Below are 27142 nucleotides of genomic sequence, written 5' to 3' on the forward strand. Positions count from 1 at the left end.
ACCGGGGTCGGGGCCGAGGGGCAGCGGAGGGGCGCGGAGCCGGCGCGGTAACCCCGGTGCGGGCGGGCGGGCGCGGAGCCGCTGCGGCGAGGGTCGGTGCGGGCGGGCGCAGAGCCTGCGGTGCGGTGCGGGCGGGCGCAGAGCGCTGTGGCCGCCGCGGCAACACTGTAACAATTTCAAACGCGGAGCCGGAGCGTTACGCGCGCCAGGGCGCTCCCCATTGGTCGAGAGGATTTAAAATCCAAGCGCCCGCCGCGACGCACCATGGGAGCGCGCCCCCGCCCGCCGCGTTTAAAGAGACAGGCACGGCGCGGCCCGGGGGGCGCGGGCGCCGCCTGGCGGCCGGGCGGGGCGCAGCGCGGCGCTGTCCCACGCGTGACCGCGGCGCAGCCTGGGCCGGGCCGGCTGGGGGGAGCCGCCTAGTGGGACTCGGCTCGCCTGCCCCGTCTGGAGCAGCTCACGTGGTTTCTGGCGTCCTTCGAGGACGCAAAGGTGCATGTGCTCGGCCCCCTGGGGCGACACGCCAACGTGGGGCTGTGGGGTGGTGGGGCTTCCCCCACCTCGGGGATGGGGAGCGCCGGGTTGGTGGCCCCACGGGCAGCCCGGCACCGCTGCATTCAGCCCCAGCAGCGTCCGCCGCCCTCGAGACCGCAGTCACCGCGTGGGCAGCAGCGCGAGGAGCACCGAAATATGGAGCGGGAGAGGCGGCTGTCTTCCCGTTTGCTCGGGGACCCTGCTCCGGAGCTGGCCCCCAGCGGTGCTGGCAGGGGAGGCCGCTGGGCTCCGGACGCCTGGTGTGTTCAGCGTTGTCACATCAGGCGCTCCCCAAGGGCCCGCGTCCCCCCGGCACACGGACACCCTTCCCCACAGGACGCCGAGGGCCGGCAGGCAGCCGTGACGCTGGACCAGCGCCGAGACCGGAGCAGGGGACGTGGTGCCTGCGCCGCAGCCTCCCCGTCCGCCCTGGGAGTGGAGGTACCTCCCATTTTGAGCTGAAAAACTGGGAAAAGAGGGCAAGTTGTTGGCAGAGCTCTCTAACAGACTTGTTGAGGTCAACCAGACAGGGCAGTTTGCCATCCACCTTAGCAGAGGCTGAAACCATCTTTGAGTTATAGATGGAAGCTTTCCGTTGTCTAAACGTCTCCCACAACAGCGTGGAAACTTCATTTACTTTTTTACAGTGCTTAATACTGCCACTCAGATGTTGATTGCTTTTCTGTGTGATAAAAGCTCTCATTAGCCTGAACTCACACAAAACCCTCCTGGCAGCACAGCACCGATATAGCATTGATAGGACACTGCAGTCAACCCTTCAGCAGAGTTCTTTTTTACCTGTTTATTATTTGTGTGTACAAGAAGGGCTCAAGAAAGCACAGGGGGACAAGTACAAGCATGCAGGTTCTAAGGGGATGACATATAATTGAGAACCAGCTCACAAAGACTGGGGCAGCATTGGACAATATTGAAATACTCAGAATTCCTCAAGGCAGTGTTATGCACGTCTATAGTTGTTTGAATCAATACCATCATTTGTGGATTTGGGAAGTCAAACAGAAATTATAGACACAAATACACAGACGATACCAGTTGCAGAACTGTCCTCCCAGTAAGGAATGCAAGTGTATTTTGTTAAGTGCATTTGGAGGGGGTTACTTTTACGAGAAACAGCCAAAGGTGACGTTAGTTTGAATCCTTTTCCCCCCGTCCTGTGGGCTGTAAGCAGCTTTTCAGTCAAGTCCTTCTAGCAGACTTAGTTTAAGCATTTTTTTGGAAGGGAAATTCATGTTACAGTTTGTACTTAGTTTTTTCTGTGAAAGAGAAATGGCAATTAGACAGCTCCGTTCCGTGCACATTTTTGAGACTCCTCCAAGCCAAGACATTGCTTGTTCATATATGGCCGCATTTCTCCAAGAACCTGGTCATCCTGCTGATTTTTTATTCTGTGGTCTCACATATTCCTGCTGTCATTTTCAGTTTCTCTTGTGGCACCTCTCCCTTCCCTCTCTGTCCCGTGGGGGTGAGATTCTGACAGCTGAGTGAAATTGTGCCTGACCTTGTTAATGACTTTTTCACCTTCCTCGTCCCAGTCACCACATGGGATACTATTTAGGAAAGAAAATAGCAGCAATGGACCACATGTGCACTAGGGCCTGGAGAGCTTGTTCCTGTAATCTAAGAACACCATCTGTTAAGAAAAATAACTTTAGTGTATGTACTCACCCCTTAATCTGATTTTGCTGCCTGCTGGCTCAGAACAAAACACCAATGAACAATAACCAAGAACGGCACAAGAACAGGTCAGCTGTAGCACCTTAGGCCATGAGCCTGCTCTCTCCCTCCAGGCATGCATGGTCATACGCTGAAGCCAGGATGAGGACACAAAGGAGCAGCTGGATCTCCCCCCCGAGCACTGACTCAAAGCATCATGTAAGTGTAAGTATGCAGTGGGAAGGTCTGGCTCTCGGGTGTTTTGTGGTCCCGCAGGTTGGCAGAAGTTTGGCTGTGGGAGCAATGCTGTGCAGCAATGGGGAGGGTGAGTGGGCTCAGAGCACGTTCCAGCCAAATTCCAAACAGATTGTGTTTGCTGCACTGGCTGGTCTCACTCAGCCAGTTACAGTGAGTACAGTTACCCCTGATTCTAGTAGCAGGCAGGTATTACAACCACCAGCAGATGACGGTGGACACAGAGTAAAAGAGAAGCGTTCTGAAGCCCCAGTTTTACATTCCTGAGGACTTTAAATGCCCCACATAAGAGTGACCAACACAAATAGCATGTCCCTCCAGTCTTGGTCAGAGCAAAGGGGAGTATACAGGACTGATGAAGCAACATAGTGGTTTACTGTTTGAAGTGATTGCTTTTTGCCAAAAGATTCTTGAAAGAAGGCATTCACATTGCCCTCCCCATCCCTTTGAGCATCATGCTTCCCCACGCACCTACAGCTCCTCTTTGGCTGTGCAGCAAAGCCCTCTCTTGGAAGTCACGTTTCATTGCACTTCACTAAACTGAATGTTGACATCAGAAAACTACAATTCCCAGGGGCTGTAGAAGCATGCTGCAACCTACTGATACTCCATCATTCCAGAGAGCTGGCAGAGGTGTAGAGATGAGCCCAGGTCAGAGTGATGCTTCAGAGGACAGGAGGGTAAAGTGACCAAATCTAAGGAATGTTAACATTGCTGAGTATTTGAGATCTTCAGTGGTGACTTGTTTTTAGACCCTGGCAGAGGCCACCTTAACAGAGACAATAAAACAGGTTTTAATCAGCCTGCTAGAAGGAAGACAAGGCTGAGAAACGTGTAAGTGGCTATACAGTTACATATCCCTCACTGCACTACAGCTGTGCTGTTCAAGTGATGATGGAAGTACATCATTCCTGAGACCTTTCCAGATGCAGTCCCATTTCCTCTCTCAAACGCATATCCCTTAACTCAGCAGCCCTCCCTCCACCCCTCCTCCAGCAGCCTAGCTTCATGCTGCCCAACTGTGGTCGTTAATCAAGCGATCCCAGTGAAATGTACTATGTAGTGTTAAAACTTTGAAGTGACACCATGGCAACACAGCACATATAGGCCCTTCCTGACCAAATACAGTGCTACTTCACACACTTCAAGAGACAGCTGATAGCAAGTTAACAGTGCAAAGTAGTACGAATGAGTGGCAGTATAAACGCCTAAACATCTGACATGCATACAATCTTGCAAGAATCTCCAAGCCTGTGAGGCGTGGTGACTGAGGCAGCCTCCTACTGCTCCTTACAGCAAATGGCTTCTACAAGGGTCAGTCAAGATTTTTGACAGGAGGAGCTAGTCATATTAGCAATTGAAGTCAATTAGGAAGCTGCCTGTAGTACAAGTGTCAGCAGCGCTTACAGCTTCATACTTTTCACCCAGGTAGAAAAAGTAGCAAGCCTGGCCCTTTCACATATAAGTCACCCTCTGAACCTCCACAAGATCACAGAAAGCACACAGTTCCCTTCTGCATTTGTCTCCACTCCCACTTCAGGAGGGCTTCACAAATACAGCTGCCATTAAACAGCTATTTCAAGCTTGTATGGAACTAGGCAACAAAACAATCCTACTGAAGCTGGGCTTCTAGCAAAACATTTTGCCTCTCTCGAAACAGACGTGACCTAATTGGTCCATTGGAGAATTCAAGAGTAGCAACCTAGTTGTTACAGCCTCAACACAGAATTGCATCTTCTTGCTGCAACCGTGTTTGCGGTCATGAGAAGCTGGCTCCAGCTCCTGCTTTTTTGCACAGACGCAAAGGGTTACACCATCTGAGACTGCTAGATCCAAAAAGCAGGCCATTTCCAAGTGCTTGAAGCAACATCATTGGAGCTGCTGCTGTACAGAATAGGTGTGTGTAAAGTTTCAGTGCCGGAGAGGATTTTACAGTCACCCTGGTGGCTTTAGGATTCTCACTTCAGTATCAAGAATAGCAGCAAAGAGATTCTGTATTTCAGAGCCTCTACACAATAGCCATGTTGGAATCGCTTCATTTGTTGGTAAAAGTCATCAGCTCAGAAGCAGAAAAGTAGAAGCTGTTTCACACTGTACTTCAATTTTTAACACGCTGACACTACATGCCGGTAATATTCACAGAACAAGAGACTGTGATACATGTGCACAAGCACAACAGAAACCTCACCCTACTTTCAACAGTTTGATTTGAAAAGTCACAACCTTGAGTCACTTGAATAACTTAAGAGGCTTTTAATTTATGTACAGGAAACATACAAACAAACCAGACACTGGTTTTACATTTGATTAACAGTAGTTACTTTAGTGTTTTTATAGCTGTCTGCTAATTAATGTATATCAGTACTCTGCATTATACAGAAGAGCTGAATGCATGAGGGCTGCCACGTCTCACAGTCGCATACCTACTACCTACCTAATAGGCATTCTGGCCCCTAGCTGGTACACTACAACATGCAGGAGCGAGCCCCAGTTTTAAAAACTACAAAGGGCTGATGCTAAGCTTTAATATAACAAAACCAGAGCAGGCAGATTCATTGTTGGCCATTTGTCTGGTACTAAGTACATAAAGTATCAGCTGTGTTCAACTTTCACACAGCTGCTCCCAACAAGAATAACTGCAGCTGTATTACATGTGCAAAATGAAACATTCACTCTTTCCAAGAGGTCTGAATCTCCATTCTTAAGTTTTATAATGCAAAAAAAGCACTGAAGAGCTTTCTGCAAATATACACAGTGGGTGACAAATGGGGACAACCGCAGGATTCTCCCGCCCACCTCCAGTTTTGGCTTTTAATTCCCCACCTTCTGCTGCACTGAATTTTGAGAGTGAAATGGTAATCCTCTTTCCAAAGCCCTTTGGCTCTTTGAGGTCTGTGATGTTCTGGAAAAAGAACATGCATCAGACATGAAAATCCTAACCCTGCATGAGGTGTGAGAGCACACAACTGGTGCCTACTTCAAGAGCTAAAAGCTAAGTGTCCTATCAGGCAAGTCAGAGTAAGATAGGTTTCAATCTGTCAGCCAAAAGTGCTAAAACCAATCACAGGATGATAAGATACCTCATTCCTATAGGAGAGAATCTCGGTCCACAGGGAAAAAAGGAAGAGGTCATCCACCTCAACACACCGGCCCATAGATGAATACATATTTTTCTGAAGGAAAGCACTGGCTCTAATGAGCTACAGTAACTGCCCAGAACAAACATGTCAGCTACATAACACTTCTGTTCAAGGATGAAGGGTGCTTCTATCAGATGCAAACCCACTTGCTTTGGGTTAGGAACACAACTGATATCAAAGACAGGCTTTGGCTGCAGAGTATGAGCTGTTAGCTCTGCCTCGTTGCTCAACTGCAACAGCCCTAAAGGGAATTTTATCAGTTTTCCTAGCTCCAGAACATTTAATGGCACAATTCAGACAACATGGAATGAAGAAAATTTGAACGACCATACAAAGTTTAAACAACATGACACAGCAGTTTTCACAAGGGACTGCTTGGCCAGACCATTAGTGTTGAGGAACACCCGCAGAAGTGTTCAGGAACAGCTGAGGACCATGCCCTGGATTCTCTGACCAATATTCCTCTCCCCCTCCCAAAATGTGCCTTTATTGCTCTGAAACATGGTAAACAGGCTACTAGACCTGAGTGAGCGGCAAAAACTTCTGGTAATAGCTCTTTGTAACGTCAATCATGAGTTCCTGGGTACATTCTGGGAGTTCCCCGGAGAAGAGTCCTGGAAGAACAACAGCATTACCATCAGCATTCTTGAAGAAGGAAGCAAAAACGGGCTTATATTCAACATTCAAAGCAGTTACTCTGTTTTATGATTGAATTATAAGTAAATACTAACAGAATAGCTAAGGGCTCTTCTCTCATGTAAAGCAATACAATGGGGTCACTCCCATCTACTCTCTGGCATGGAAGTCAGATAGCCTGCCTCAGCTAGGTCCTCCAACGGCTTCCGCCCTTCCCCATAAAACAGTATCTGAAGATGAACAACAGATCGCACAATTTGTACAGTGAGGCCTCCAGTGCAGTCAGACTGACGGGCAGGAACTAAACAGTCATATATCTCAGTTCAGTGTACCTATCTCTCTATTAATATAGGAATAATGTGGAACTCCTATAACTGAACTTAAGGAAACAACTACAAAGCCAGAAACCACTGAAAAGGAAGTGTTCCCTCCTTCAGAGCCCAACTGCCCGCTGAATTTTAGATGCCTGAAAGGCTGTGTGCCTTACTATAAAGGATGGCCACAGCTGGCATATGTATTGTCATCTGTCATGTTATTACAAGTAAACATACACCATCTACCTGACATATCCCAAAGCAGCAAGTTTCACAAGTTAAAAATGTTACTTTTCATTTCATCAAGCATCCTATGCCTTTATTTCTAGGCCCCATGCAAATAGGAGCCTTTGTCACAGCAACTTGTTTTTAAAATAAGAACATTCAAGTTATACACACTCACACACAAGTAAAATTAGACAGTAGGCTTACCCGGACAGCCTGAGAACACTGTGAAAGGTGGGACGACTGTTTCAGGAGGTAATACCGTATTGTCTAAGATTTTGCAGCAGTCTTTCAAAACACATCTACGACCCTAAAACAAAGACCAGGTAAAGCTTATACTCACAATCCTTTTACTTACTCCTGATAAGCTGAAGCTCAACAAGTTTAACTCCTCAAAACTCATTCTGTGTAATAAAGGAAACATGGGAATACATCTTTACCCTGACTGAATGGAGTTCCCAACAGCATTTAAGAGACTGAATTAATTTTGGGTTTTTTTGGAGGAAAAAAGTCTACTTGCTCTTGAGCAACACATACACATGCAGCTGCATATTAACATATGTCAATGTGCAAATTGGAAGCAATAACCCTATCATGCAGTAACATAGCAAGGTCTTTAGCTCAGCAGACAGCAACTTTGACTATTTTGCATTATTCGTGCAGATCCACAAATCTGCTTGTGCTTCAGGGAAAGGCTCTCTTCCCTGGATACACTGATATCAACAGTTCCTAACATGCCGATTACCCAATTGTTTTTGCATAGCTTAAAAGTCAGGCGAAGCCCGAAGACAAATGCCAATGAAAAGGAACCACTATATGTCCAGACTGCGTAAATGCAGCTTCTGAAAAGAGAAGAAGCGCGTCTTTCACACAGGGTACAGTGATTAAACTGCTGCAGTATTTAACAAAATACAGGACATTTGGCAGCTTGTCTAAGATGATTAGCAACTGCACGCCCCTGCAGTTATGTATTTCAATAAAACACGAACGTGTACATTAACGCCAATAATAAATTATTAACTAATACAGAAAGCCATTTAATAAGAGTCATCCCTTTGCATTCATCACAGGCAGAGAGGAACTAAACGGGTCTCACAGGACAATTGCCTGTTTCTTATCAGCCAGTGCTAGAAGGATCCCAGCTCAGTCCCATTTGCCATAGAGACAATATTGTTGGAACTGGTTTTCCAAACAGTGCTCAGCTGTACCTGCTCTCCTCAGAATGACAAAATTTAAAGCACCACTTTCCGTGGAGAAGGAAAAGGAAGAAGAAGGGAACAGCAGGAGAGTAAGTGTGTTTGCTACAAACAGTGGGTATGGATAACTTCCCATTGTTTTTAGTCTCAGTAGTACTCAAGAGTTTAAAGTAAATAACGAGAAGAAGTACTCACAATGACACAGTTCTTGCCTATGTGGACATAAGAGCCAATCTGGGCTGCGTTGACAACACAGTCCTCTTCTATGAAGACATGATCACCAATGTGGAGAGGGAAGAAAGCGACCCTGTGACAGGAGAGAGAGTTATTCGTTCAGGTGATAATATATAGATTAATCCACAATGCTATTAAACCTAAAATCACACTGTGAAGTCTCCCATCTCCAATTATATTACCAGAGGCAAGTCTGATACTAAGGAAGATTTTAACAGCAACCGGTCTTTTCTCAGGTATTTCTAAAAGATAACCAAAAGAAACAACAGGAAGATGTCATGTCAGTAAAACATGCCTAGATCTAAAGACTGCATGAAGAACAAATGAAATACATTCTTTGCTTTGCTATTTTAATATATCCCATTCCTTCCATGTTACAGTTTGAAAAGCACACTAACCCTCAAACCAAAGCTGAAAATTTGAGGAAAAAGTAGGTTCAGAAGGACATATTTATGCATAATTGTTGTAAAAGGAATGCAGTGCTCTAAACACAGATCTTACCCAACTTGATGTTTTTAAGTATATAGATTTTAATTTCAGTTGCCTTCCTGAAGGAAGGGCATTCTTACCCTTTACTAAACTTCTTGAAGGGCGGTCGAATGACACTACGGCTTTTCACCACGCAGTGACGTCCAACCCTTACGTTTGCCAGGTCACCCCGAATGATGCAGTCATTCATAACTATTGTCTGGACAGAAAGAGAAAGAGATAAGTGAGCTCTAATTTCTGTCAGCGTTACTAGTTGTTATGAAGATTCATGCAGAGGTCAGGCTACTTCAATGAAATCATACTGCATTACAGATGGTTCTTTTAGTCAAAAGTAGAGTGAGAACAAAGCAAATGGCACAGAGCCCAGACACGCTGGCTGCTCTCCCATCATGTGAGTAAGTGAGCTGCACAAAGTGAGCGAGCTGCACAAAGCAAGGCTTAAGAGCAGACAGAAAGAACTGTGCCTCTGTCGTCGCGTGGGTGAAAGCACCGAGAGGCACTTATGCCTGGAGTAAGTTGTCTTTGGTTCTGCCAAGAGCAAGGCTCTCATACCTAAGGGGCAAGGGGGGGGACTCCAGGGATAATACAGCAGCATGGTGCAGCTGCGATGGGGGCCGGGACTCGGGGCTGAGTTGCCCTCCCGCTAGGGCTGAGCTGGGCCCCGGCAGGGGCAGCAGACGAGTCTCCAAGCTCGCTGGGATCCCTCAGGGCTGACTGGATGGGGCCACCGTGCACGCACCCACCTTGCCGTTGAGGACGATGTTCTGGCTGCCGCACAGCACGGACTGACGGCTCACCTTGTTACCAGACGCCTGCGGGGAGACGGGGCGGGTCACTGCAGCTCGCTCGTGGCCCCCGGCCGCCCCCCTCGGCCCGGCCCGACCCTGCCGCTGCTGCCCCCCGGCACGGCCCCCCGGCACGGCTCCCCACTCCCACCGCCACCCCCGGCCAGGTCCGGCCCCACCGCCACCCCCGGCCCGGCTCCCCACTCCCACCGCTGCCCCCCGGCCCGCTCCGGCCCCACCGCCACCCCCGGCCCGGCTCCCCACTCCCACCGCTGCCCCCCCAGGCCCGGTCCGGCCCCACACCCCCGGCCCAGTTCCCCGCTCCTACCGCTGCCCCCCCAGGCCCGCTCTGGCCCCACCGCCACCCCCAGCCCGACTCCCACTCCGCGCTCCCGCCGCTGCCCCCCCCCGGCCCGGCCCGGCCCGGCCCCCCGCTCCCGCCGCTGCCCCCCGGCCCGGCCGCACCGTCTCGATGTACTCGGACTTGTTGTAGAGCATCTCGCTCAGCTCCATGGCGCCGCCGCCGCCGCGCCCGACTTCCGGCGCGTCACTTCCACCCCGCCAGCCCTTCCGCCGCGGGCGCGGCCAATCCCGGCGCGGTTGCCATGGCGACGGGGGGCGGCGGGCGCGCGCCGGGTCCTTCCGGCGGGCGGCGGCGGCGGCGGCCATGGGGGAGCCCGGGGGCGGCGCGGCCCTGAGCGGCGCCGAGAGGGAGAAGGTGCGGGGCGGCCGGGCCGGGCCGGGCCGGGCCGGCGGGGGGGGGTGGGAGGGCGGCCGGGGCCGGGCGGCGCTGTCATCCCGTCACGGTTTGTCTTGCAGCTGCGGGAGAAGCTGGCGCTGCTGAGGCGGGAGTACAGCGAGACCGTCAGCCGGCTGCGGGTGAGCGGGCCGGGCCGGGGAGCGGCGCGGGGAGGCGCCTTTCCTCTGCCCCCCGAGCCCTGACCCGCTCTTGTGTTGCCAGCGCGCGCGGAGAGCCGAGAGGGTTCAGGGCTTCGTCCAGAGAACGGTGGCAGAGCGAGACGGCCTGCTCGGGGAACAGGAGGCCCCGCAGAGCCCCGCAGGTAGGCGCTCAGGCGGTGCCACTGTTTCCTGGTGGCTTGCCTTTCTGAAGGGATCTGTCTGAATACCCCCAGCTGCAGTCCCTGACAACTTTTATTTTTCCTCACGGTTGCTCCTCCCAGAGCCACTGCGCAGGCTGCAGATCTGGAGCGAGGAGCCAGCTCAGATGCCCAAGTCCTGGCACACAGCACCAAGTCCTGTTGGAGCTGGGATACTGGTTGTTCTGTTGACACGCTTCAGTTCGCACTCAGGTTGTCCACTGCTGCTGTTGCAGCATCTGCTGCCCTTTATACCCAGCGTGTGGCTTTTCCAGTATTGCTAAATCATCATCCACCATAACGCCCTCTCTTACAAGTGCTCTCTCCTTTCCCCTTCAGCAGGTCTGCCAGTGCTCCTCGGTCCTGCCTGTAAGATCCCAGGAACACTCTTATTTTTTCACTTCTGCCAAAGTTGTCTGATTTCATTATGTGCTGTTTTTCTTGGATGGGATTTTTCTGGGAGTACTTTTCACATATGAGATTTTTTTTCACAGGTTCTAGAGATACCGTATCTCCTGGTGCTCGTAAACATGAATCCTGTCAGTTACAGATCAAAAGCTGCTCTGTTCCTGGCACAAAGAAGAAAGCATCTGCCACATTTAAACACAAGCCTGAGTTCTTCAATAACAAAGTTACCTTGTCAGCCGGTTCACCGGCAGAAAGTATACAGGCTAGCCAGGAAAATGTCTGCAGTGGAATTGTTAGGCCTGCTGCTGCGGAGAAAAAAGTCAAAACCTCAAGAGGTATGATGAAGCTGAGGAGGAAGATGAAGACTGTGGTAGCAGAGGAAGGGGAATCTGTGCAAGATGCGCTGCTAATAAGCGCTGATGAAAAGGTGAAAAATCAAATGACGAGTAAAGGGGAACTTGGGTCACCGGTGTTCAGACGAAGCAGTTTCTCAAACACAGAGGAAAACGCTCACAGATCATCCAGACCAGCCCTTGTGAGGAGAGAAGGAAACAGTCTAACACCTCCAGAGGTAGAGTTAGGAGTTGTACAAGAAACACTTGAAGACTGTCTCCCTCTAGGAGTGCCAGAGCTATTTTCATGTGCTTTGAGGGACAGCAATGATGTCCAGCAGCCTGGACCCCCAAGTGCTGTAGCCACGTCTGATAACCGTGAGCCTGCACAGCTGTGTTTAGAGAACAGTGCATCTGTTTTGCTTGACACCAGTGATGATGGAGGAAAAGAACCTTCCGATATAAAAAAACAAACAGCCAATGAGAGTACATGTGAAGGTCAGGGAGAGTTATGTAGGCTCTTGGAGTTAATGTCAGAGAAAGAAGTATTGCCCACTGGCAGAAATAACACTATAATTAATGAGAGTGAAAGCCCTGAAGGAAATCAAAATGACACTAATGGTTTAAATCCCTTTCCTGCAGATTCTCTTATGGGCAATGTTGAAAAACTGTTGGAAACTCAAGAGCTTGAAACTGAATCAAGACTTTCTCACCTAGAGAAGGTGACAGCTCCTGAAACTGAAAGTGCATTGAATTCTTGCACAGTCATCGAAGGGCTTCTATTTCCAGTTGAATACTATGTCAGGACAACTCGCCGTATGTCTAATTGCCAGAGGAAGGTGGACCTAGATGCAGTAATTCTCAGCCAGCTGGGTAGGAGCAAGAAAAGTCTGCGAAATAAGTGCAAGAAGAAAGATGCAAATTCAGATCAGCCCTCCCAAGAAACAGTTGAAAACGAGGAGGAGTCAGGGGTCGGACCATTCCCTTTTCTTGGTGCAGAAAACGATCCGGTGAATTCAAGTAGTCCTCAACAATCCCTTCCTCCATCTAACAGTAGCAGCACTTCACTTGGATCCATCTCTCAGAACAGTATTGCCAGCACAAAGCGCGATCAGAGACAATCACGGAGGAAGCGAAAGGGAAGAAGAAAGTCTACGTGCAAACCCACTGTGAATCAAGCATCACAGGAACTTCTCCTGAGTTTGGATCTCGTAACACCAAGGGAAAGCAGTAATCTCTTATCAAATGACTGTCAGAGCAGAAAGGAGAACTCCCAGGGTAATCTTGAAAAATCACCTTTAGATGAGGTAGGATTGTCTGGTGCTGCAGCTCTTGGGTCTGGAGAGACAAAAGCACCTGGCGCTATACAGCCAACAAGTGCTGATCTTCCTCCTGTTAGAAGTCAAGTACTTGGGAAATGCCATAAGACTCTGTTAGAACAGGTTCAAAATCCATCTCAGAAGAGTGATTCTTTGAACCCAGGGAATGAAACTTTTGCCAGGCGCATAGGAGATCTGGATGCCAACTTAAGTGTGTGTCAATCTGATAAACGTCCAGTGGAACATGTGAAGAATCAGCATGCGCGAGGAGCCTGTGGGGCTGAGCAGCTCTTAGTGATTAATGAATGTCTCTCTCCACACCGTCCCTTACGTTTCTCTCTGAGACGGAGAGCCGGTCGAGTCTCAAAAGGTATTTCATCAAATAAAAGCACTCCCTAAAACTAGAGCCCAATTGTAAGGCAAGGAAATGGCCGAGTGAATCCATGCATTGCTGTTCACACCCTGACATTTTTTTTTTTTATGCAGGACAATCTGATCTGGGTTAATTTTTTTTTTCTCTTGAGAGTTGAAGCTTTTTTTTTAGTTTTAGATCATTGTGGTGCCCGTGTTATTTGCACAATTGCGGAAACTGCTGTCTTGGCACAATGGCAGGGTGTGAACAGCATTGCATGGATGAGGAGCAGGGCTGAGAAAATCTTAGGCTGGCTTTGCTGCTGGAGTAAATTTTTTGCAAACTTGACCTGATTTTTCAGCAAGTGGACGTAAATCTCTGTTTCGCCAATTGTGTCTGTGTTTATGAGTTTTTTAGGGCTGACAAGCGTGAAACACTTAATATAGAAACAGATTAGTATCACAGTCTGATAGTTTGTGAATACTGTGAAAAGAAAAAGTTTTGGGAGAAAGACAAGCAAAATCTAGCTACGTGCTCTGTCAATTCTGGCAGCCTTTGCCAGTGACATTTTAGCTGAATCCTTAATGCAGAGCAGTTGTGGAGAGTAATGTCTTCCCAGAAAATGCCACTTCCATATGTTAAGAGGGATGTGCTGTTTTTGGAAAATAGAGTGTCGCGACACTCTAGATGAGAGATTAGAGGGCTAGTTGGTGGGTTTTTTATGATGTGATGTTCTCTCTCATATTTTGTCTTTCTACGTCTAGGTGAGAGCAAAAGGGGACATAGCCATCAAATGGATTCAGAGGATCCAGCTTCTCTTGGTCTCCCTGCTATGGACCCTAATACGGCAGAGTCTCTCTTTAGCTTCCGCAGTCTCCAGTGGCTGCCCTCCAGACTGGGTATCAAAGACTTTCACTTACCTGATGAGGAATTTGGGCTACTAAAACTTGAGAAATTTAAATCTTCCCCAGTGAATGACTTGGAGGAGTTTGTTCCTAATACATCTGGAGATGGTGTGGCTTCAGAGGACATCCAAGATCCGCAAATAAATGTAGAAAAGAAGAGGCATGAGAGCAATTTGATTTCACCTTTCAAAAATGTGCTGTCCGAGTTACCTCATTTAGAAAGCCCGGCTTCCAAGAAGGGACTTTGCACAAGTGAATTGCTTTTTACTCCCATGGAAACTGTCTTTGCTGCTGCTCCCAGTCAGCCTGAGTCTCAGATTTCCTCATCTCTTTTCCCTGTGTTGGGTGCAACCCCAGCTGTCTTGCCATCAGGACACAGCAAGGCCTTTCCTCCCACACCTTCTGTGCTTCCCTTGCAAGTGAGCATTCATTCCTCCAAAGGAGCATCTGGCCAGGTTGTGGATTGTAGGGAATGCAGAGACTTTGCCATTCCGCTGGACTCAGACAGCTGTGGTACAGAATCTGCTAGAAAAGAGGAGGGACAGTGCGCAATGTTTCATTTAGAAGCTGAAAGAGACCCTAATCATAGATCTGATGAGGTGATGGCCTTAAAGAAGCATCAGCAATCAGAGAGCAAACAGCAGGGATCTTACAGAGCACCTGCTGAACAGGTAACAAGCTGGCTTCTCTGCCAAGGGTACCAAGGCAGTGGTACTGTGAGCGAGTCCCCTCTTTCAAAGTCTCCGCTGACTTCTGCGGCTCTGCGTGCGAGCCCAGGATTCTGTCCTCTAGCTGACTCTAAATGTTTGGTTTTCTTCTGTTGCCTAAGGTCTTTTGAGCTCAAGTGCAAATTATTTACAAACTTGCTTGATTAAACTGGAGATGTAGGCTTTGATGCTTATTGTGGGGAACAGGCTTGAAACATGCATATGAACAAAGGTTTCTGGCACCCATTTAGTGTTGGTCTGCCCTAAAATTTTAAGCTGGGATTTAGTAAAGGCAGTTATAGAGGGTAGAATGACCCACATGTGGGATGGGTACTGAGGAAATCACTAGTCTCCGAGGAGTGGGAGTGGGACTGAGAGATGCAAAGTGGTGTTAAGAGACAATTTCAGGGTGAAAACAGGAAATAACCTGTCGGGGATCTCTTGTTCTTCAAAGACATGCAAGTTACAAAAAGAGATGTTCCTGTAACAGCTCTCCAGCAACAGCATGCAGAGTGAGTTCACGCTTTTGCCTCGCTCTTGTGGGTGCTGAATGTAGTTTTGAAGCGGGGTTTATCCTCATTCTTTACTTTTTGTTTGTGCAGGAAAAAACTGTAGAAGAACCGTTGGCTGTGGTCCTGCTTGATGGCCTGAGAGAAGAGAGCTTGCAGCTTGTATCAAAGTTAAAGGTGGGGTAATATCAGATAATTCTTTGCTGAGTCAATAGTTGCTCTTTAATAGAAGTTTTAACAAAAATACAATAAAAATTGCAGAACGGTTAGTTGAAAAAAAAAAAAGTAGATTGCTCTGTAATTTGATCAGTTCTTTCTTCACTTGTGGTAAAGCATGCCAGAATGGCTTTGGCTAGATTCCTGTATATTTGCTTTTAACTGAGAAAGGATTTCAATGTTTATTTCCAATGTCTAAACACATGCAAAAGTATTAACAAATAGAACCACTACATTTTTTTTCAGCCCCAGATAAAATGATCTCAGTCCTTGTATACCTACTGTGCCTGCCCAGTGCATTCAATGGCCTCCCGTCCCCATTTCAGACACTGACTAACGCAGCGAGAAGCATATTTTATTTGGGATTACGGCATTGCCAAATGCACGTTGATTTTCACACCCCTCAGGAGCAGAGCCTTGTGTGTATGTGCCGTGACCAAGGCAAATCTTGCCCAAGGCTGTTTGCACAGCTGAGACATGGGATCTTCCTCCTGCAGTCGTGTCCTTTCACTGTCCTCTTGTGTCTCCAGCGTCTTGTAGGGGGTAGAAAACAGCTGGCAGGCAAGGAAGTGACTTCTGTGGGAAAGCCCACTGAACTCCAAATTAGCTTGCAGGTCACCTCCGGCTTCTCCAAACCAAACTGCAAAGTTTTGCTCAAGAAGCAACCCTGTGGAGTTAGCATAGCTATCGAACAATAGTATGCCTGAAGCTGAGAACTTTTTATATTTGTTTTTACTGCTGTCTGCACTGCTGCAAGTCCTATCTCCTATATGTACAGTAAGGGAAGCATGTGCGTGACTACAGATAGGTGGCACTCGGTCTTTGCTGTGGCTGTACCATGGTACCCCCAGGCCTGTGCAAGCTCTGGGCTTTATGGGGTCCCTGTTGTTTTCCAATAAGAATTGGTTTTTGTGAAATGAGCAAGTATCCTCAACTGCTGTAAGCAGGTAACCCGCTACACTTTTTTTCCTTAATGCCTTACTGGCACTTCACTCAAAAATCAACATCTTGAGCATTAAGTTTGAGCCTCAAATTCTCATTACACTGGATCTCAAGTAACAATTTTCTCAACCTGAACCTCCAGGTTAAATAACTGTATCAAAAGAAAATCAGAACTGTTTTGTTTTGGACAGGATTCTTCACGTTCTTGTGCTGTGGATGTGAGTACCATGTGGTGGGAAGCAGCTGGCTGCAGAGAGCTATGTGTTGTGACAGCTTCTGAGAGCTCTGTTTCCCTGTGGAAACTTCTGGCACCTGGCCACTGGGGAAAGGTCTATACTTGGCAACCTGGAGAGGTACAAACACAGTCTTTATTTGTAGAATTCGGAACAATTTTCTTGTTACAGTGTGTTAGTTCCCAAGGAGCTAACACAAGGAGCTTGGAGTCTTGGATGCAAGGTTATTTCTTTAGGTGGCATAAATGTTCCTTCCATCAGGCAACAGAAGAGAATGATTTGCACTGTTGACAGGGATGGTCAGTGTTATCTGATGGATGCTGATACTTCATGTACTGAGTAGTGGTTGCACAGCAGCCACTGATTTGTTGTGCTCTTTCCCTTTTGGCCGCCTGGAATCATTTGTTGTTATCAGTGGGGACTGTTTATCAGGGAAACAGTCAGCAGTAAGTTCATCCATTCATCTAACCGTGCTTCTTCAGAACGATCTGAAAACTAGTCCTTCTCGTATAACTTTGATTGAAACACTCCAGAGAATGGGAATAAAGTCAAAGAAAGAGGGACATTGTGGGTAACACTGAATTCTTGTTTTGCTGTCCTAGATTCCAGTAATACAGATTGTTTCTCTGCCGGACACCTGTAACCTCGTGTGTATAGCATTGGGAGATTTGGAGATTGGAGAAATAAGGTGTTGTATTTATTTCTTACTACTTCTTTGCAGCCTGAAAGTCTGCAGCTTTCTCTCCTCTCATGTAGTGGTTTAAATTATCCCTTGCTAATCTGTCACTTTCTCAGTTGCTTTAACGATTGGAAAATATGGAAGGGATATATATCCAAAAAAAAAACTACAATGGTTTGCTTATTCACCCCTAGAGGTGGTAGACTGTTTAAAGATATGTTCATTTTTTGTACACTACAGCATGTTTGAGTTCTAGTTCCTTTTGTCATTATGCATGCTTTTCTCTTAACTTAGGCTCTTGCTTTATTCTTCTGAGAGTGACTCATTCAAGCAATCACTAGTAAAAGCTGGAAATATAAAAGCTGTCCTTGGGCTAAAGGATAGGAGGCTGGTCAGCAGCAGCAGAACCATGCAAGAGCAGCAAGTGGAGATAATATCATTTTCAGAGACAGGACGGTGAGTCTCCTGGTTTCAGCGTGGTCTCAGTATGGCAGGTGGAAGGAAAGGAAGGAAGCATCTCAGATGTAGAAAAGGGTCAGGTTCCTGTTCTTCCTGGAGGTGTGCTGTGTATAGAACATTTGAAATATTTTGACTGGCTTTTCTCACTTGCTTGCATCTGCTGTTCAGGAGCAAGGAGGGACAGACTTTGATGCCCCCTGAAGAAACTGTTCTAGCTTTTGCTGAAGTAGAAGGAATGAGAGACGCTTTGGTTGGCACCACTGCAGTGAACAGCGTTGTTGTTTGGTCAGTGTTTCCTTTGGAATTAAATTATATAGCTTGCAGGTGTAAATGGTGGCTGTAACGGCTAGCTATAGACATTATATAGTGGTTTTGGTTGGCTACTGATTTGCCCATGAACCAATAAATCAAAGGGGCTAGAGTCTGATAACATAACTTTATTTAACTTCTTTGCATTTAAATTGGTGTATATAGTGAATGAGCTATGCTGCTATAATTCTACTTGCTTTTTTATCATGTTCATTAGATCTTTCTGTAGCCTCTTGTCCTGTCTTAGTTTGGTTTGTCTGGAACCAAAACTGTGTGTCTCTGTCTTTCATAATGGTATAACTGTGATTAGAAAAATAACAGATTTGAGGATGGAAAAGCAGGCAGAATTTGTATTTTCACTGACTGCAGGAATTTGAAAACGGGCCAGCTCCTGAGAAAGATGCACGTTGGTTATTTCTACCCAGCTTCAATCTGCCATCGAGCATATTCTGACTCTGTACGTATGTGAAATAGTGGCACGCAGTTTACGCATAGACTGCACTGACTAACTGCAGTGGGGTTGAAAGGAGTGGGTTTCCGGAATGAAATATCTGCTGTATTTAGATCCATTGAAGATATTTCAAAGGAAAATAGGTTGACTTGGAGAAATAAGCCACATTGGTTGCCTCACATTCTTGGCTTTCTGCAGTAAACTGACAAGAGTGATGCATCCAAGCGTATTCCAAAGCAGCAGCCCAAGAGATCTTGTATGTGGGAAGCAGACATTCTGTTGCCCAGTGCTTGGTGCTTGGTAAATCTCTTCCATTTCACACGTTGGTAGGTTGCAGCATGGTGAAGCTACACTGTCCCTGTCAGAAAACTTATTTGAATTGGTCATTATTTACAAATACCACTGAGGATATGAATCTTGGTTTTAAACATTTCATAGTGGTGATTCTTTCCCACTTGCTTCCACTTGTGCTGTGATTCCAGCTGGATTTTGTGGTTTTTAAGGGTGTGATTGTTTTCAGCAAACATTTAGCCTTTTCGGACAAGAATCTCTTGTCCAATAATGATGCCTTGAGTCAACTCTTTGGAGACTTCTTCAGATTATCTATCCAAGGATATTTCATTCTGACCTATGGCTTTTCTTAGAGCCACTGTTTTCAGCCATGCCAGTTTTTTGCGGCATTCTTGTTAAATGAATAAGCTGCTAGGGATTAAACTGAGGCCCATGAAGTCTACTTTAAATGTCACCTGATCTTATTCCAGGTTTAGCTCTTTCAAGCAGAAAGATAAGTGCATAAATCCATTGGGTCACTGCAATGTCATTTTGCTGTACTGCTTCGACCCTTATCAGTCAGCTTGTGCCTTTTTTTTTAATGTAATTTGATAAGTAAACCATTTTTATTTTATTCAGTAAAAGTAATGCATCACTGTTTATGAGGTTTTGATTATAGAGAGAATGTAGCAATTAATTTTTGGAAAATTCTTTAGCTTTTTTCTCCCCTCTTGCTGTTGTTTTTAGTGATGTATTTTTCCTCTGTGTATCAGGGCCTTCTGTTTGTTGTTTTAAGTCATCCACATGCCAAAGAGAGCGAGCTCTGTGGAAACCCTGCATTCCGCGTGATAGCGTTCAATCCCAAAACAGCCAGAAGTACTGGAGTGGTTTTCTCCTCCCTCCCACCTGGACATGCTGGAAGGCAAGTACCCCGGGGACCACAGGTCTTGATGGTACCTTTGTTGTGGGTTTGGAGGAGAATCACTTAATGAGCTGTCGTTGGCAAGGATCCATTTGCCATCTAGCTGATGATAAGGAGGCTGCCATCCGTCACTTTGTGATTTGTGCTGTATGTACACGAGAATGCAGGGAGGGTGTTGGCTGTTTCCTGCCTGCTTCCTGCACAAGTCTGTGAGCTAACCTCTGAGCTCCCTGTCATGGCTCAGCAAGGGGGCTCCACTCACCGGGGCTCTGCAGACAAACAACAGAATCGCTTTTCTGCGTGCTGTGTGCTTTTTTCTCCCAGAGAGCGCTTGTGATATAGGAAATGTTGTAACTGGATTCATCACTCAAGCTGCCTAGGCAAAAAACACTTGAGGAAATATCTGGAAATGAGGATGTTCTAAGCCTTTGTGGTGCTAAAGAGCACTTAGCTAGCTTTATTTATATTAGGCAGCTGTTTGCAGTTAGATGACCTTTTACTTCCTATGTCTTGCATTGTGAAAACTAAGCCGTTTAAGGCTCAGACTTGCAATGCACTTACATCCAACTATGTTATTTCTTATGTACACAAATATTAGTAGATTGAGCTCTTAGTTTATTGAACAATTTCCAAGTATATACAAGGGACGCGGGAGGGTTGGCTTGTACCCTTCTTGTTCAGATACACTGAAGATACAAATATTAACGTAACCTGACTTTCTACAATTGGCTTAAATTCATTTATTAATTTCCTATGTGAAAAAATTACCTTATTTTAAAAAGATTTAATGATGTCTTCACAAAGAAATCTGTAACATTCTGACTCTTCTGCGCGTGACGTTAGGTACCTGGAAGGTGAAGTGAAGGACGCTTCTGCTGCGGCTGTGCTAACGTCAGGAACCATTGCGGTGTGGGACCTGCTTCTAGGGCAGTGCACAGCTGTACTCCCGCCAAATTCGAATGGGAGCTGGTCGCTGGTCCGGTGGTCTGTTACAAGTGCCTGTCTGCTGGCTGGACAGAAAGACGGAAGCGTTTATCTGTATCATTATTCACAGCCTAAAGCAGAAAAAACTTGAAAGGGGGATTGGAGAGGTGCCGAGAGAAGAGTTTGCACTGACAATTCATAAAACCAGAGCAGGGCAGAATTTCTGGCTGATGGGAGCCACTGGTTCCCTTCTCCCAGGTTAGACAGGGTAGTTTCACTGCGACCACGCGGGAGCCACGGAGCCGGCCCCACGCGCCTTTGGCTTTGCGCCGCAGCTGCGGACGTGTTGGCTCTGTGCCGCCGGCGGTGCCAGAGACTGGCGCGACCTGTGCCTTTTGTATGTGGGGTCCCTGCTGCTGGGTGCCGCCGCAGCGGTCCCCAGAGTGTGTACAATGCCATTAAACTTAATTTTTTTGTAAGACTCTGTGCATAGCAAAGCGACTGGGGAGGCTGGGGATTGACTGGGACTAGGGGGTGGGAGCGGGGTTCCCCCCAGGATGGGGGACTGGGGGGTGTCTCTGGGCCTGCAGGGGTGTCCTCGGGGGGCTGGAGGGGTGTCCTCGGGGGGCTGGAGGATCCCCAGGGGGCTGGGGGGGTCCCCAAGCACTCGGGATGTCCCTCGGTGGTGGCTTGGGGGTGTCCCAGGAAATGGGGGGATCCCCCGGGCTGGGGTGTCCCAGGTGCTTGGGGGTCCCCAGGTGAGCTTGGGGGGGTCTTGGGGGACTGGAGGATCCTCAGAGGGCTAGGAGGTCCTTGAGCACTTGGGGGTCCCTGGGTGATAGGCCAGAGGGATCCTCGGGGGGCTGGAGGGTCCTCAGAGGGCTGGGGGGGTCCTCGAGTGCTCGAGGGTCCCCTGGTGAGGGCCCAGGGGGGTCCCTAGGGGGCTGGGGGGCCCTCAAGCACTCGGGGGTCCCCTGGTGATGGCCCAGGGGGTCCCTGGGAGCTGGGGAGGGTCTGCAGGGGGCTGGGGGGGTTCCTGGGAGCTGGAGGGGTCCCCAGGGGGCCGGGGGGATCCCGGGAGCTGGGAGGGTCCCCAGGGGGCCGGGGGCTCTGCGGGCACTTGGGGGTCCCTGCGGGCTGGAGGGGGTCTGCAGGGAGCTGGGGGGGTTCCCGGGAGCTGGAGGGGTCCTCAGAGGGCGGGGGGTCTCCGGGAGCTGGGGGGGGGTACCCAGGGGGCTGGGGGGGTCTGCAGGCGCTTGGGGGTCCCCGGGAACTGGGAGGGGTCCCCAGGGGGCGGGAGGTCCCCGGGAGCTGGGGGGGTCTCCAGGGGGCTGGGGGGGTCTGCAGGGGGCTGGGGGGGTCTGCAGGCGCTTGGGGGTCCCTGGGAGCTGGGAGGGGTCCCCAGGGGGAGGGAGGTCCCCGGGAGCTGGGGGGGGTCCCCAGGGGGCGGGAGGTCCCCGGGAGCTGGGGGGGGTCCCCGGGAGCTGGGGGGGTCTCCAGGGGGCCGGGGGGGTCTGCAGGCGCTTGGGGGTCCCCGGGAGCTGGGAGGGGTCCCCAGGGGGCGGGAGGTCCCCGGGAGCTGGGGGGGGGTCCCCGGGAGCTGGGGGGTCCCCAGGGGGCCGGGGGCTCCGCGGGCCCTCGGGGGTCCCCGGGTGGCGCCTCGCCCACGCGGCCGCCGCCCGCCAGGGGGCGCTGCCCCTGCCCCTGCCCCGGGCGCGGCCCCGCCCCCTCCCCCCGGCGCGCGCGGCCTGCCGGGATAGGCGCGGGCGGCGCGGGGCACCCTGGGTAGCAGGTCACTATGGCGGCCCGTGTCCTCTCGGCCTGCGCCCGCCGCCTCCTGCCGCGGCGGCCCCCGCCGGCCGCGCCGCGCCCCGCCGCCCTCGGCACCCTGCGGCCCGGCCCCCTGCGGCCCGGCCGCGCCCCGCGCCTGGCCCCGCTGCCGCAGGTGAGGCCCGGGGCGGGGCGGGGGCGGCGCGGGGCCCGGGGCGGCGGGGCCGAGGGGGCGGCGGGGGCGGCGGCGCTGCTGCCCGGTGCCTGCCCGTCTCTTGCAGGTGCCCGCGGCGGCGGGGCCGCTCTGTCGCCGCTTCTCCGAGCTGCCGCCGCTGACCTTGGAGGGCATCAAGGACCGCGTCCTCTACGTCCTCAAGCTCTACGACAAGATCGACCCGGACAAGGCGAGTCGGCGGCGCCGCGCCGGCCGGGCAGTGGCGGCCCCGGCCCCGGGGTCCCAGGCTGGTCCCGGTCCGGTCCGGCTCGGGGGCTGCCAGCAGGCGGGGGGCTCCAGGGGTCTGGGGGCGCGGGGGTCTCAGCGGGGGCTGCGCGCCCCGGGGGCCCCTCGGGCCACCGGCTTGTCCGTTAAGAAGCTTCTAAGCAATGTAAGCTTTTGGGGGCGCTTTACCCAGATGGCTTATTTTCGAGGTTTGCAGAAAAGCGCTGTCATCTTTCTCTTCTGAGGGGGGGAAAAGATGTGTGTGGCAGGAGGACCAGGCGGGCTAAAAGTTCTGCCTGTTTAAGCCTGGTGGTTTCAGTCTGGTTTGAGTATGGTTTGTTCCATATTGAAATGGCTGTGACCAACTGATCTTGGATCTTCTGCCCCCAGCTCACAGCTGAATCCCATTTCATGAAAGATCTGGGTTTGGACAGTTTGGACCAAGTGGAGATCATCATGGCTATGGAAGACGAATTTGGTAAATCAGAGTTTTGCATGTTCAGATTTATTTTCTGTTTCTGCTAATCCTAAAGTGCGACTATAGCAAGCAAGTGTTCTTTTCTGTGAATATTAACGTTGACTTTCCTGGGGGACTTTGCAGCGCTGCAAGAGCTGTTTGTTATAAGAACACTCAATAGCAAAATCTGAAATCGAGGAACTTTAACCTCTTGCTTGCTTGAAGTTACCTAGAATGTCTCCCTGCTGTCATACACCAGCATTGCTGCAGAAACTCTGGGAAGGCATTAGTACCTTTAAATGCATGTGAGGGGGCGCTGGTTGGCTGGCTGGCTTGGTAGCCCAAGTTATTTGCTGTCCCTGCCTTGTGTATTACCCAAAAACAGTGTCATATAAGGCATAACGCAGCTTGAAACTCAGCATAGTTGTGAAATACTGAATCTGAACTGAACTTACATGGCTGAACAGCAACCCCTGCCCATTTGTCCTCAGCCAAGTTGCAGGCTTCTGAGCCAGGAGTAATTGCTTCCTTTAGCCTTGCTCCTGTTTCCGCTGTTTTGGGCTAAATATGTGTGCTTTCTTCCAGGATTTGAAATTCCTGATGCAGATGCAGAAAAGTTAATGTGTCCACAGGAGATTGTAGATTACATTGCAGATAAGAAGGATGTTTATGAATAAAAACAGTTCTTCAAAGCAAAGTGAGTAGAAATGTACTTCTGTTGAGTGTCTCGGGTAATGGCTTTGCGCACATGGTGCACGTGCACAGCGGTGTGTGTGATAGCCGCCGCAGAGGGGAGTGTCCGGTGCGAGGCAACGGGAGCGGCATACAGCTGTGTGGCAGGTAGCACCTAGCATGTGTGGGAGGGAGTCCTAAGCAGCCACCTGCCCTAAGCTGGGAGGAAAAAGTGTACGTGTTTTCCTGAGGCTGTTGGAGACAGAATTGGGGCTCAGTGGACCTTTCATCTACCCCTTGTGGCACTTCAAGCATTGAGGTTTGCTGCTGGTCTTTTGGTGGGAGGGAAACTGATTTCAGTCAAGGAGGCCTGTCTTTTCAGCACTCCTGTGAGCACGGGGTAGCTGGCTGTTTGATAGCAGGACTCTGAACTGCCTATAGCAACCGTCTCCTCCCTGCCAGCCCTGCCTGAGTCTGCAGCAGAAAAAGAACGGGGTAGGAAAGGGTTGTTCTAGAAGCTGCCAGCTGAGGCACTCTGGGGCCGCAGGGGAAATGAGCTGGTAGACTGGCCAGTTTGCAGTAGTGCGCTGGTCCATATTCCTGTTTGCTCCTCTTGTGTACATTTCTTGCCTCCCCCCACGCTTTCCTCCATCAGGATTGAAGCGTGACAGGTCAGTGGGGGAGCTATGTCCATTTGCTGCTATCTCTGTGCCAAGAATAGATGGAATAAAGGTGAGAATCTTACTGATTCTAAAGACCTGTCACTCATTACTTGGCTTCCTTTGGTATTCTTCAGTGCTGGTCTTGTCTCTGCTTGGCTGACTTCTTCTGTGCCTTAAAAGGGTAGTTCTTGGTTGGTGAAATATTAAATGTGTGAATTTTCTTTAACAGGAGATGTCTCTACCACTACGACTGGGCAGATGTCAGCAGATATGAATATAAGCGCACATGCTGTACTGTTGCTGCTTTCATTAGAAAGTTGTACTGGAAAGTTGTATTGGACATTGTATTTAAAGTTGTCTGAATATGTTGACCTTTAAAAACAGGGAGAAAAAAAGGAATAAATATACAAGACCAGTGTTGCGTTGATGGCCTTCTGTTTCGCATCCGGTGCCAGTGGCCCACTGTGCTTAGCGTTCAGTGTATGCAAGACCTCAGCATTAGCTATAGCGACTCCATTCCAAATGTCTCGCAGGCACTGAGGTGCTCTGCTCCCGTTACTGAGTCTTCGGCCTCTGAGTGCAGAACACTGGGAAAGGTCTCGGTCCATATCTTCACGCTCTGCATCTGACCACTGACAACTCAGCCTGCTGTTCAGATCAGGGCAACAGCGAGTCCCTGGCCAGTTTGTTACCTCTTGTTAGAAAGATGCTTTACACTGGGAATTTCCTATTTGTGCTGCACACAGGAAAAGTTGAAACCAAGAACCCCACCAAGTACAAAAGGCTGTATTGCACAGGTGCAGCTAGAGAAACCTATGGCAGAGAATATATGTTTTGAAGAAATGTTAGTTGTAGCAATTTCTTTAAAAGTACTGCTCTCTGTGCTGCCTTGAACCCTTGCTGCAGGACGAATTAGTCTTCGTTTTGTCAAAGACTCGGGAGGTAATGTATTAAATCATCTGGCTTCTGTTCTATCTGCCATTCTTTAAACACGTGTCTGCTGGTTCATCTTAACGCTTAGGCCTCCCATCCTCAGACCAGTCCTGTGTAATGTTAAAATAACTGCTGAGCCCAAGGTAAGATTTTGAATTTAGTACTAAAAAAACACTTTCCTGACTCAAATTCACAGAGCTGCTTCTATGAGTAATTGTCTTTACTAGAAATGCCCCTCTTCTGTAACAGAGGCTTTTGCCAACTTCTTACCATTTGCTCAGTGCAGGCCTGTTACCTTGTAGGATAAAAGCATCACGTAGCAACCAAGCAAACTGAAAGTTGGTTGGGGATTGCTCGGCGCCGAGTGTTGCCGTTCGTCGTGGCTGTACCTGCGTGTAAGCGCTAGCACCACCTGTACAGCTCGTGCCACCGACCTCAAAGCTTTGCACCCTGTGCTGCTGGGGTGGTCATGTTTTCCATGATCTCATTGCTTGTATTGTCTGCTCTTTCCAATAAACCAACCTTTTTCTACCTTTAGTGCATTCATTTCACAAATGGTAGTAAAAACAAGTTCCATTGGAAATGCTTCTACTTTCCAGATGGAAAATAAAAGGGGGAATGACTTTCCTGCTGCTGAAAGGCAGGATCACACCGTTTCTGTAAGCCTAACTAATCTCAGCATGAGAGGCTTGCTTTAAATCTCTCCCAAGAGAGAAATTAAAGTTATTTCTGGACGCTACACAGTTTTTCCTCTGAGCCAAGAAACACTTTCGTATGTCAAAGGGGCGCTGCTAGGCTGTGAGCCAAGAAAGTGTCACTTGATAACATGTCTTCCTCTGACAATCAGGGTGACAGGATGATGGAAAATAAACCGGAGTCTGTTTCAGCCCCCCCTTGGGTGCCTTAACTTAGTGTAGGTGTTTTGTTGTCACAGCTTGCCCTATAGAACAGTATTCCGTTTTTAAATTCAGACTGTGCTGAATCCTCAGCCAGCTCCGAGACCCTTTGCCTAAAGCTCTTGGGTGCCCGCGTTTCACTTTCATTGTTTGAGAGGATGGTACCATTAGAAACTACTTAATGGCTCCTGCCCCTAAAGTATAGCCTGAACATTTTCTGCTCAGGCTGCACAGTGGAACGGGTGGGAAAAGTGGTTGTTTGGGACAAACCCATTCTGTATGAAAGTACAGGCAGGCAGTGAAGGAGGAGACAACGTTGTCTTGAAACTTAAAGGTAAATTGAGGAGTCAGCAGAAAGCAGCGCTGGTGGACGGCTCCTAGGACGCTTGTGCCCCACGACCGAACAAGCACCTGAGCGCTCCCAGCACCGGTCCTCTCTCGTAGAAGCCTTCCTACCGTTACAGCTCCCCCCCTCCAACTTAGGAGCAGCAAATACCTTCTGGTGGATGATGCATTACTTTACTTTAAAACAGGCAGGAAATCCTCCACGGCGGTATTTTATGAGTCTCGCTTAGCGTTCGCACCGTGAGAGCTGGGGTGGCTTCTGCACTGCGCCTGGCCAGGTGAGCGGCGGGTTCCCTTCGCCCCAGCGCGGCAGCCGAGCACCCGTGCAGCGGCAGGGACGACGTCGCTTTGCGAGGGGGTCGGGGCAGAGCCCTGGCGGCCCCGAGGCCAGGCACAGCGCGGCCGCGGCAGCTTTCTCCCCGCAGAGGCGTAACGCCGGGGCTTGCTCCGCG

At 49.5% G+C, this 27142-nt stretch overlaps 3 protein-coding genes across 4 annotated transcripts; 2 read left to right on the plus strand and 1 right to left on the minus strand.

The window, feature by feature from the left end:
• Positions 1-1321: 1321 nt before the first annotated feature.
• DCTN5 (dynactin subunit 5) lies at positions 1322-10045 on the minus strand. Its single transcript, XM_068907868.1, has 7 exons — positions 9948-10045; positions 9441-9509; positions 8778-8896; positions 8170-8281; positions 6986-7088; positions 6126-6217; positions 1322-3232 (listed from the first exon to the last, which is right to left on the minus strand). The coding sequence occupies exons 1-7, from the start codon at positions 9993-9995 to the stop codon at positions 3212-3214; spliced, it is 564 nt and encodes a 187-aa protein (XP_068763969.1). The 5' UTR covers positions 9996-10045; the 3' UTR covers positions 1322-3211.
• Positions 10046-10149: 104 nt separating this feature from the next.
• On the plus strand, positions 10150-20995 carry PALB2 (partner and localizer of BRCA2). The gene is made up of 13 exons (XM_068908963.1): positions 10150-10288; positions 10367-10543; positions 10664-10792; positions 11074-13008; positions 13755-14566; positions 15205-15288; positions 16461-16622; positions 17105-17190; positions 17476-17637; positions 17809-17925; positions 18319-18406; positions 19444-19592; positions 20436-20995. Exons 1-13 carry the CDS (start codon positions 10150-10152, stop codon positions 20665-20667), a joined length of 4272 nt encoding a protein of 1423 aa, XP_068765064.1. The 3' UTR covers positions 20668-20995.
• Positions 20996-22307: 1312 nt separating this feature from the next.
• On the plus strand, positions 22308-24931 carry NDUFAB1 (NADH:ubiquinone oxidoreductase subunit AB1). Of its 2 annotated transcripts, XR_011134733.1 has the most exons (6): positions 22308-22461; positions 22568-22690; positions 23116-23203; positions 23768-23879; positions 24510-24586; positions 24746-24931. XR_011134733.1 is itself a non-coding variant. In XM_068908775.1 (5 exons), exons 1-4 carry the CDS (start codon positions 22315-22317, stop codon positions 23857-23859), a joined length of 450 nt encoding a protein of 149 aa, XP_068764876.1. In that variant the 5' UTR covers positions 22308-22314; the 3' UTR covers positions 23860-23879; positions 24746-24931. The 2 variants fall into 2 exon arrangements, 1 of the variants encoding a protein (XP_068764876.1); XM_068908775.1 differs by lacking the exon at positions 24510-24586.
• The last annotated feature ends 2211 nt before the right edge of the window (positions 24932-27142 follow it).

The sequence above is a fragment of the Struthio camelus genome, chromosome 15, assembly GCF_040807025.1.
Source record: "Struthio camelus isolate bStrCam1 chromosome 15, bStrCam1.hap1, whole genome shotgun sequence".
Taxonomy (NCBI): Eukaryota; Metazoa; Chordata; class Aves; order Struthioniformes; family Struthionidae; genus Struthio; species Struthio camelus.

Coding starts and splice junctions, on each gene's coding strand:
- PALB2 (XM_068908963.1), top strand. CDS start 10,150: ATGGGGGAGCCCGGGGGCGGCGCGGCCCTGAGCGGCGCCGAGAGGGAG. Junction 10,544..10,663: donor GGCCCCGCAGAGCCCCGCAG/GTAGGCGCTCAG, acceptor TGCTCCTCCCAG/AGCCACTGCGCAGGCTGCAG. Junction 17,638..17,808: donor TCATTTTCAGAGACAGGACG/GTGAGTCTCCTG, acceptor TCTGCTGTTCAG/GAGCAAGGAGGGACAGACTT.
- NDUFAB1 (XM_068908775.1), top strand. CDS start 22,315: ATGGCGGCCCGTGTCCTCTCGGCCTGCGCCCGCCGCCTCCTGCCGCGG. Junction 22,462..22,567: donor GCCTGGCCCCGCTGCCGCAG/GTGAGGCCCGGG, acceptor CGTCTCTTGCAG/GTGCCCGCGGCGGCGGGGCC. Junction 23,204..23,767: donor GGCTATGGAAGACGAATTTG/GTAAATCAGAGT, acceptor GCTTTCTTCCAG/GATTTGAAATTCCTGATGCA.
- DCTN5 (XM_068907868.1), bottom strand. CDS start 9,995: ATGGAGCTGAGCGAGATGCTCTACAACAAGTCCGAGTACATCGAGACG. Junction 8,282..8,777: donor TTCAAGAAGTTTAGTAAAGG/GTAAGAATGCCC, acceptor CTCCTGTCACAG/GGTCGCTTTCTTCCCTCTCC. Junction 7,089..8,169: donor TAGGCAAGAACTGTGTCATT/GTGAGTACTTCT, acceptor TCTTTGTTTTAG/GGTCGTAGATGTGTTTTGAA.